The sequence below is a fragment of the Vipera ursinii genome (genome assembly GCF_947247035.1).
Source record: "Vipera ursinii genome assembly, chromosome: 6".
Classification (NCBI taxonomy): Eukaryota; Metazoa; Chordata; class Lepidosauria; order Squamata; family Viperidae; genus Vipera; species Vipera ursinii.
Genome location: NC_139515.1, coordinates 13,768,791 through 13,777,472, shown reverse-complemented (window position 1 = coordinate 13,777,472; position 8,682 = coordinate 13,768,791). Strand labels below are relative to the sequence as shown.

Here is an 8,682-nt window from a genome sequence, read left to right as displayed (position 1 = left end):
TCATAACCATGTGGCCTCAACCAATTGTTCCACTGAGGCACCCTGTGCTCCACTTAAAAACCTGTAGATTTGTTTAATAAACACACTGGAGAGAGCAGGGATGGCTGTTCATTAATTGAGGCAGTTCATTTGTTTGTCCCAACCTCCGACCCTAATGGGCAGGAACCACTACAGTTGTAGCTTGAGGTCTACCTGCAACTGAACTAGTATGGATGTAATCCATCTAGTCCTGGTGATCTGAACTCATCTAGGGTGGACAGGTGTTTTCTTACCATTTTCTTCTCTATTTTAATCTATCTTCCTAGTCTGTCTTTTACGGGTTCTGTTTATGGTAGGTCAGGCTATTTTTTTCCTTTTGTTTGAAGACACACAAAGAATGAATTAAGGAGCTCTACTTTCTCCCTACTGCCTGTTACTTCCTTGCTATCTTCTCCCATTAATGGACTGATCGTTCCCTTGACTTTTTTCTTGGTTTTTTTTTACATATTGAAAGAAACTTTTTTTTTAGCCTGAGATGGCATTGCATCTTCAGATCACAGTACCCCCCCAGCAGTTCTGAGAAGCTAATTAAAATTCTGTGCTGAAAAATCTTGCTCAATCTTATTACAATCATCTTGATCTCTTAAACTCATTGTACGAGACATGTTGAAGTCTTCTTTAATCATTGCTACCTGTTATAACTGCTTATGGAATCAACAACGGATTTTGCTGTTCTCTTGCCATCCTTATACCCTGGCTTTCACATTTTAAAGTAAGAGTTTCTATTTGGGATCAGATATACTTACCACTAGGAATCTTTTAAATAAGGAAATTAAAAAGAATTTCATTTTACTAGCTATATCTTTTATAATTTACTGACCAGAGAAGACATGACAATTGTAAATTTGACCAAACAATGAGCAACATTTTAGATCAGTGCTTTTCAAACTGCATTCTAGAAACTGGCAAACATCTTAAAGCTGCCAAGTTTGAAAAACCTGGATACAACGTTTCATGTGGAATTAGATGCAACTTAAAGCAAGGAGAGCAATTATGAAATTATGAGAGCAATTATGAAATAATTAACTATTCAAAGTGCAAGGTATATGTGAATCAGAATTTTGTGGCTTTTAGTTTATATTAACATACAGCTCAGAGAAAAAAATTCTAATGGTCACATTCAGAAATTGCCTTTTTTATTTCAATAGTAACACAACTGTAAAACAAAAAAAATGGAATCTAAAGAAACTCTTTTGGGAAATTTCTTAAGAATAAGCAATAAGGAAACATTACTGCATTAGTTGTTATTTAGCAAATGTAAATAAGAGAAATATTTCATACTTAGTGTTTGGCAACCTTTTTTTTTTAGAACTTATTTTTTCATTGTCTGATTTGACGAAAAAGTTATGAGGTGTTTCAAAATTCTGAATATACCTGTCTAAATAATATGAAATTATATCTAGGTTGGCAACTTCAATATCTGAAGTAGAAGTTATTATTTATATTATTATTTAGCTATTCTGAACAATTTGGCTATTCTTCATACTATTCAGACAAGCATTTTCCAATGTTAGTATTTTAAGGACCTTTAATATATTTAAAAATGTAAGATTGTTTATTACATAGGATTATATACTATTGATGCTATATGTATGTTTTTTCCAGAAGAAATCCCTTTCATGCTTTAAAAATGCACCTTAATTTCATATTATTCAGTGTAACATATATAACAGTAAAGAAGGTATCAAACAGGTTATGTGCCAAAAAGAGCGCCACACATTACAAGGCAATGACACAATTTTGACAGAAAAATAAAAGGCAATTCACAATCATTTCCAAGATATCTGTGAGATTTAAGGCCATTTGTTCTACTGTAAAATTTTGACAAATACCCAGAAAAATGTGAATTTCTTGTAAAAACTGTACATGCAAAAACACTGGATAATTGGAATAAGAACAAGCATATCATAAAACACTTGAGTTGTTCTATACACAAAGTTGTGCACAAAGCAATACAATTGTGCAGTTTTAATCAAGTTAAATAAGATTCACAATTTATGTGCCCTCCATGGCAATATGACTGCAGCTCAGCCAATTCAAAATAAGTCAGCCCCCTGCTTTGAATAGCCAATCTAGACAAACCTCATAGCAACTGTCAATCATAGTAAGATATTCACCTTCAGAAAGCAATATAACGCCAAATGTCTACTGTTATTCAATGCAAGATACTTTACAGTTTTCACACACCTTACATGAGCTAAACACAGAGCTCAAAAGTTATTAGAAGTGCATGATATTGTTGTTATCATTTATTATGCCAGCATAATCAATCTTAAAAAAATGTAAACACAAGTTATTTCAGGATTGGAGTATCTTGCAAAAATACATTTTCTTACATTATTCACAACTTGGAAGCTTATTCTCAGATATATCAGGTTGATACTTTACTGAGCTTTTCAGTGAGGTGTTTCCATTGAGACCCATGAATGCATTTGTCCCCACTTTCTATTCTTAGCTTTGCACCTAATTCGTCTGGACAATCATTCAAAGAGATATTGCTTCTCTTGTGGATTTTTACTATTGCAAGATAGAAGACAAATGTTTTAAGAATAACTATAAAAAGTAGTTAAATTTCAAAAGTAGTAACATGTAAACAGTGATACAGAGGATTTGCATTCACATTATATATACATATTAAGTCAGAAAGACAAAGACTTTTTTGAATAGAACCCGTGGTCTTGTGCTTTCCTCAAAAAAACCACACAATAGGCATTTTCTGTTAGAAACAGAGTAACACTTAGAAACAACTTAGCCATTTTGCTTCTTGTAAATAAAAGCTGTTCAGTTGCGTGTGCAGCAAGATTGAACATTTTGGTATATGAAGTTTAATCTTTTTTTTAATGTTTTCCCAAAGCCCACTCAAAAATTCTACTTACTGCATACAAAGAACTTGCTGGCTCTTAAAGTGCATCACTGTACTGGAATTCTTTCTTGGCAGCAGTGTATAGTTCCAAAATACTTTTCAAAAGTATTCAATATTCAAAGTACTCATATCTGAGTCTGCACCACGTGAATAGGGGGTGTGTATGGAGGTGGTGCCGGAGATGGCTTGATTCCTCTGACCCTCATGTAGGAAAGAAACTGGTCCGGGATCTCAGCTAAGACATCTCTTGCAAGTCGGGCCATACTTAATACGTGATTTCCAGTTCTGTCAACATAATCCCGAAATGGTACAAACTGAAATGAAACAGGGGGGCAAAAAAAAAAAATATAGTATTGCTTTTGTGGTATCATGCTGAATGAAATCTAAAGCAGGAAAGAAAATAATTTTAGACAAATGCAGGAAAAAGCAACAACAGCAACAACGAAAATAATCAAAACCACAGTCATAATGTAGTTAAAAGACAATTTAGAAAAACTTCTCACCAAAGATCTGATCAAATACGCACACAAAAATACCACCAGCAGAAAAATAATGTGGATGAGAGATTTCACATGATGCCACAAAATAGCCCAGCCTTCTTTCTCCACTTATCATGCTCAGGTATCTGATTGTGGAGCTTTTGTGATTGTGTGGAGATGTGCTGTGGTTGGTGAAGCTGATAGTATCAGTATTGGTTTTCCATTTTTTTTACTATCTTTATTATTTTTAACTGTCATTTGTGAGCCACCTATGGTAGGGGCTATAGAAATCTTTTAAATGAATCAACACATTAATATTTTTGTCTTACCTGTACTATATCTCTTTCTGCATAAACTCCTCTTGATGAAACCCTTACTTCATCACCATCCAATTCTTCCATGGCTTAAAAGATAAAATATTCCCATTATTTCGCTGTCTGAAATTAATGCTGCCAACTTGATATGAAATGTGTGGCTTTCCTATATAATAATCTATATAATGCAATTACATCTTAGATATAAACTACAGCATTTAATGAACTATAAGTAAACAGTTGATGTGTGAATTACTGAAATTACTTTCTTGCAAAATTATAAGGTTAATGAAAACACAATAACAAGAAACTACATTCCCATTTTACATACTGGTTCTATTCACAATCTGCTTAACCCAATTTGTTTAATCATGACTTTTTATATAAATCACAAATGGTTCATATAGAATGCTAATCTGTAAATCTAATCTATTATAATCGAATACCAACTAACCATATTAAAATCGTAAGGAAAATTTGAAAACTAAGAAACAGGACATTGTTACTTAGTTTTCTTCAGAAAAATATAACAACAACAACAACAGAGTTGGAAGGGACCTTGGAGGTCTTCTAGTCCAACCCCCTGCTCAGGCAGGAAACCCTATACCATTTCAGACAAATGGCTGTCCAGTCTTTTCTTATCACTTTGTCAAATAATTTATTACATGAAAGATATCACAAATTATTAAATAAAAGAAGTACAGACTTTGTGCCACCGATTTTTGTTAAGACTTCTCTTTAGATAACAGGAGCTATATTAACTGAGGTTCTTACCATCAAATTCCGCAGGTCCAACACCCACTATTATTATTGACATTGGAAACTTTGCAGCCTTCAAAAGAAGAACATGAAAACAGTTACATCATTTTTCAGATATCACAGGGAAATATTTTAAATATACATTTAATCCCTTAATATTTTTTAAAAATACATTACTGAAATAGTTAAATAAAATTTGTTTTATTTTCAAGAAGCATTATTTACTTTTGAATCAATTAACCAACACGTTTTCATCAAGAAACTTGATTTCGAAGATTTAGAAAACAGAATGCTCCATTTTGTTTTTTTTTTAAAAAGGTTACCTTTGTACAATAAATCTTCCCCTTTCTCCAAAGGAAGAGAAAATTTTTCTATGGAGATTCTCAGTCATTCAGGTCATGGTTATACCAAAGATGATTTTTATGAGGCAACTGGACTTTCTTGTTTTTCTTTGAAGACATTTCACTTCTCATCCAAGAAGCTTCTTCAGCTGTGAGCTGAAGAAACTTCTTGGATGAGAAGCAAAACATCTTCAAAGGAAAAACAAGAAAGCTCAGTTGCCTCGTGAAAAAGCAACTTTGTGAAGAGAAAATTTGCTTCTTGTTTGTGGTCTATACAGGGGTAGGCAACCTTGGCTCTTTTATGACTCGTGGACTTCAACTCCCAGAATTCCTGAGCCAGTTGAAGTCCACAAGTCATAAAAGAGCCAAGGTTGCCTACCCCTGGTCTATACCATTTCCCAAAAGTGAGTCTGTCACAAAACAAAACTTACATGCACTATGGACTCCTTTGTCTGAGCCATATCAGAAATGACTCCATCTGTAATAATGAGAAGAACAAAATACTGGGAGCCATCTTTTATTGAGGCAGCGTATCTAAAAAACAAAACAAAAAAAAAAGAAGCCCTCATATTTTAATGTTAAAACACTATTTGGAATGCTTTTAAATATAAATCTAAACACTACAACAAATGATAAAACACCCAATTATTATTATTTAAAAAACAAAAACAAAAATAAAGCAGCTCCTTATTAATTGTACATTTGCATAACAAATAAAGCATGATTTAAATTTTGCTAGCTTTTTCTTTTCAAGTGAAAAGAAGGAATTTAATCTGTCAGATCCCAGTGATTTGATCTCATCTAGAGCGGAGGTAATTCTCTTACCGTTTTCTTGCTTATTTTAATTTGTATTCCTAGCCTGTCTTTTACGGTTCTGCTTTTGATAGGTTGGGCTGTAATATCTTTTTGCATGAAGACAAATGCAAAGAATGAATTAAGTAGCTCTGCTTTTTCCCTACTGCCCATTACTTCTTTGCCATCTTCTCTCATTAGTGGACCGATTGTTTCCTTGACTTTTTTCTTCTTTTTTATGTGTTGGCAGAAACTTTTAAAATTATTTTTGACATTTGTTGAAAGTCTTACTTCATTCTGAACCTTTGCTTTCCTAACCATCTGTGATGGTTTGTTGGCATTCTACTTTAATTACGTGTCCTTTTCCATTATTTGTACTTATCCTTTTTGTCTTTGTTTATCAGAGTTCTTTGTGTAACCAAGCTGGTTTCTTCCTGGATTTCTTGGGGATTTTTTCAGTGGTATTTTTTTAAGGGATTTTTTCAGTGGTATTGAGCAGGGCTGCGCTTCTATACATATTTTTCAGAGTTTCCCAAGCTTCTTGAGTTATTTTTTTCTTTAAGATTTTCATCCATGGAGTCTTTCCCAAGCTCTAAGTTTGTTAAAATCAGCTCTTTTAAAGTCAGTCTGGTTTGATTATGTTTTATTGTTTGTGTTTACATTATACTGAATTCCAATATGACATGGTCACCCTTGCTCAAAGTTCCGGCAACTTCAACACCCCCCTTCCCTGCCCATCACTTCTCTGTTAGTCAGAATGAGATTCAATACTGTATAGCTGATCCTCTAGTTCCCTCCTCTACCTTTTGGATGGCAAAGTTGATCAAGAACCTGTCCAATCTCCCACTTAATGCAGTTTGTCTCCCAGCTGATGTCAGGGTAAAGTCCCTCATTACTATTGTGGTGTGTTTCCTACATATATTTGTTAACTAGTTAGCAAAAAGTTCATTATTTCTTCTGCTTCGTTGGGTAGCCTGTAGTATACACCTAAGTCAATGTCATTCTTGTTCCCTTTTATAATTATATTCTCATATGCATTCTAGGAAGCTTTCATTCTTGGTTTGTGCATTTCTGTAATGTAATGTAATGATCTCTTACATATCATGCAGCTCCACTTGCTTGTAGGAGATGACCAGGCTAAGCCTGAGGTCAAGCATGTCATCAGTTATGAGTCCCCTCCACACCCACAAAAGATCTAAGTCCAGGCCACCATGAATTCTTTTCTATTCTTAACTCCCACTAATTTCCCTTGACCATTAGTAGTTCAGATTCTTGTAGCGAGCTTAAGCTTGCAATAAATCTTTATACTCATTTGAACTGCCTGAATCCCGATTTCCCTGGCACTTGACACTTCTCTTTTGTTAGATCTAATTTTTCTGAACAGTTTGTATCCTTCTATTAGTACATTCAAGCCATGAGTTTCCTCCCACCAAGTTTTCGTAATGGCAACTATATCATACTTGCCCTTGTGTACTAGTACTTCAAGTTCACCTTTTTGTTCCCTAGACTTTGAGCGTTCATGTATAGGCATTTGAGTTCCGTATGGTTGACTCTGGGTATGTTTCCTGTATCTCCCACTTTATTTCTGAGATTTTCTTCCTTCTGATCACTCTACCTCATTGTTTGGTTGACTGTCTTAGGGTTTATGCTTGGGATTAGGTCCTAAAGATCCTAAGGATTGGTCATCCTCCCCCTTCAATTTTAGTTTAAAACTCTTTTGATAAATTGTTTTCTGAAGTCGTTTTCTGAGAACATTCTTCCCAGTTCCTGAGAGGTGCAGCCCATCCCGTGCTAGAAGACCTTCATGTAGGTAATGCAGACCATGGTCTAGGAAACCAAAGTTCTCTTGGTGGCACCAACTCTTAAGCCGGTGGTTCATTTCTAAAATATTTTGTTCCTTAATTGGATGTTGTTTGTTCAGGACTAAGACCATTCTTGTTTTTATGAAATCTTACAGTTGGAAAAGAGAGATCCTCTGTGCTCTGAGGCAGAGGGAATAAATATAAAGATATTTTAGCAGGTAGTCTGTACTGTAGGAAGTTCAGATTTGAAAAGAGGCTTTGCCGCAAGGACACATCAAGATATGGAGTAGAGGCTAGTAGGGCCAACAACTAGGATGACCAGTATGATGCACATGTCATTTCTGGGTGCCCTTTTCATTGTTCAAACACTGTAGTCCATCACTCTTTGCACAACCTAGTCTATGAGGAGTTCCTCAGATGAGCTGAGAACTTTTTAAAGTTTATGCATGAACTGCAGTGGCATCCAAATAGGCAATAATATCTGTCTTATGGCGAGGATAAAAAGTCAATCTTCTATACAGAAAAAATATATTTCTGTTAGAATTTTATGCTTATACTCCAGATAGTAATCACTTCCCTAATATATTATTACTGAAAACCTTCAACCAGTTCTATTTAGAATTTAATTCTCCATTTTATGAACACATAAATAGAAGGCTGGGTACATGAAGAGGACAGCACAGTATAAAGAGTTACTTAAACACTTATGTTTGAGGCAAATGGGAGTTTTTCAGTCCTATTACAAACTTCTTTATAAGCAAAATAAATTAAATCACGAAAGTTGGGTTATCCTTCTCTGCCAGAATGTTAGGTGTGCAATCAACAAGATGCTTGGCAAGTAAAGTTAGCCTCAAAATGTTATTTTGAAGATCATGGGTAACATCCAAGTAAGAAGTATTTATTTATTTATATCCCACATTTATTACTTATACAAATAATGCAAGGCGGCAGACATATTCAACGCACCTTTTTTTGCAAGTCTGACTTCATCTCTACAGATTCTTGCTATATGCTGGTATTCTGCCTTAATTATGTATCCCTCTTTCCGTTTTTTATACTTGTAAAATAGAAAGCTACCAATTCTCAAGCCAGAGCTGGCAGTTAAGTAAACACTCAACAATGGCTCAGTTTCAAGGCCACCCAATGCTGTGCAGAGATTGTTAATTTATGTGAAGAAAAAGCTATGGGTCTGAACTACTTCAGCTTTATGAGCCCTTGTATTGCACTGAGGCAGTCAGCAATAAATTGCTGCATTTGATTTCATTCCTGTTTTCCAGTTGAATTGAATTGTGT

At 34.6% G+C, this 8,682-nt stretch overlaps 1 protein-coding gene across 5 annotated transcripts in view; it reads right to left on the bottom strand.

Annotated features, from left to right (window-relative positions):
• Positions 1 to 1,153: 1,153 nt before the first annotated feature.
• Positions 1,154 to 8,682, bottom strand: part of LOC310641825 (copine-8) — an 80,865-nt gene continuing 73,336 nt past the window's right edge. For all 5 annotated transcript variants that reach the window (XM_083365099.1, XM_083365100.1, XM_083365101.1 and 2 more), the window contains 4 exons: positions 5,227 to 5,329; positions 4,470 to 4,527; positions 3,711 to 3,784; positions 1,154 to 3,216 (listed from right to left, as the gene is read on the bottom strand). In XM_083365099.1, coding sequence (XP_083221225.1) covers positions 3,028 to 3,216; positions 3,711 to 3,784; positions 4,470 to 4,527; positions 5,227 to 5,329 — 424 coding nt within the window. In that variant the 3' untranslated portion in view covers positions 1,154 to 3,027. The remainder of the gene's footprint in view (positions 3,217 to 3,710; positions 3,785 to 4,469; positions 4,528 to 5,226; positions 5,330 to 8,682) is intronic.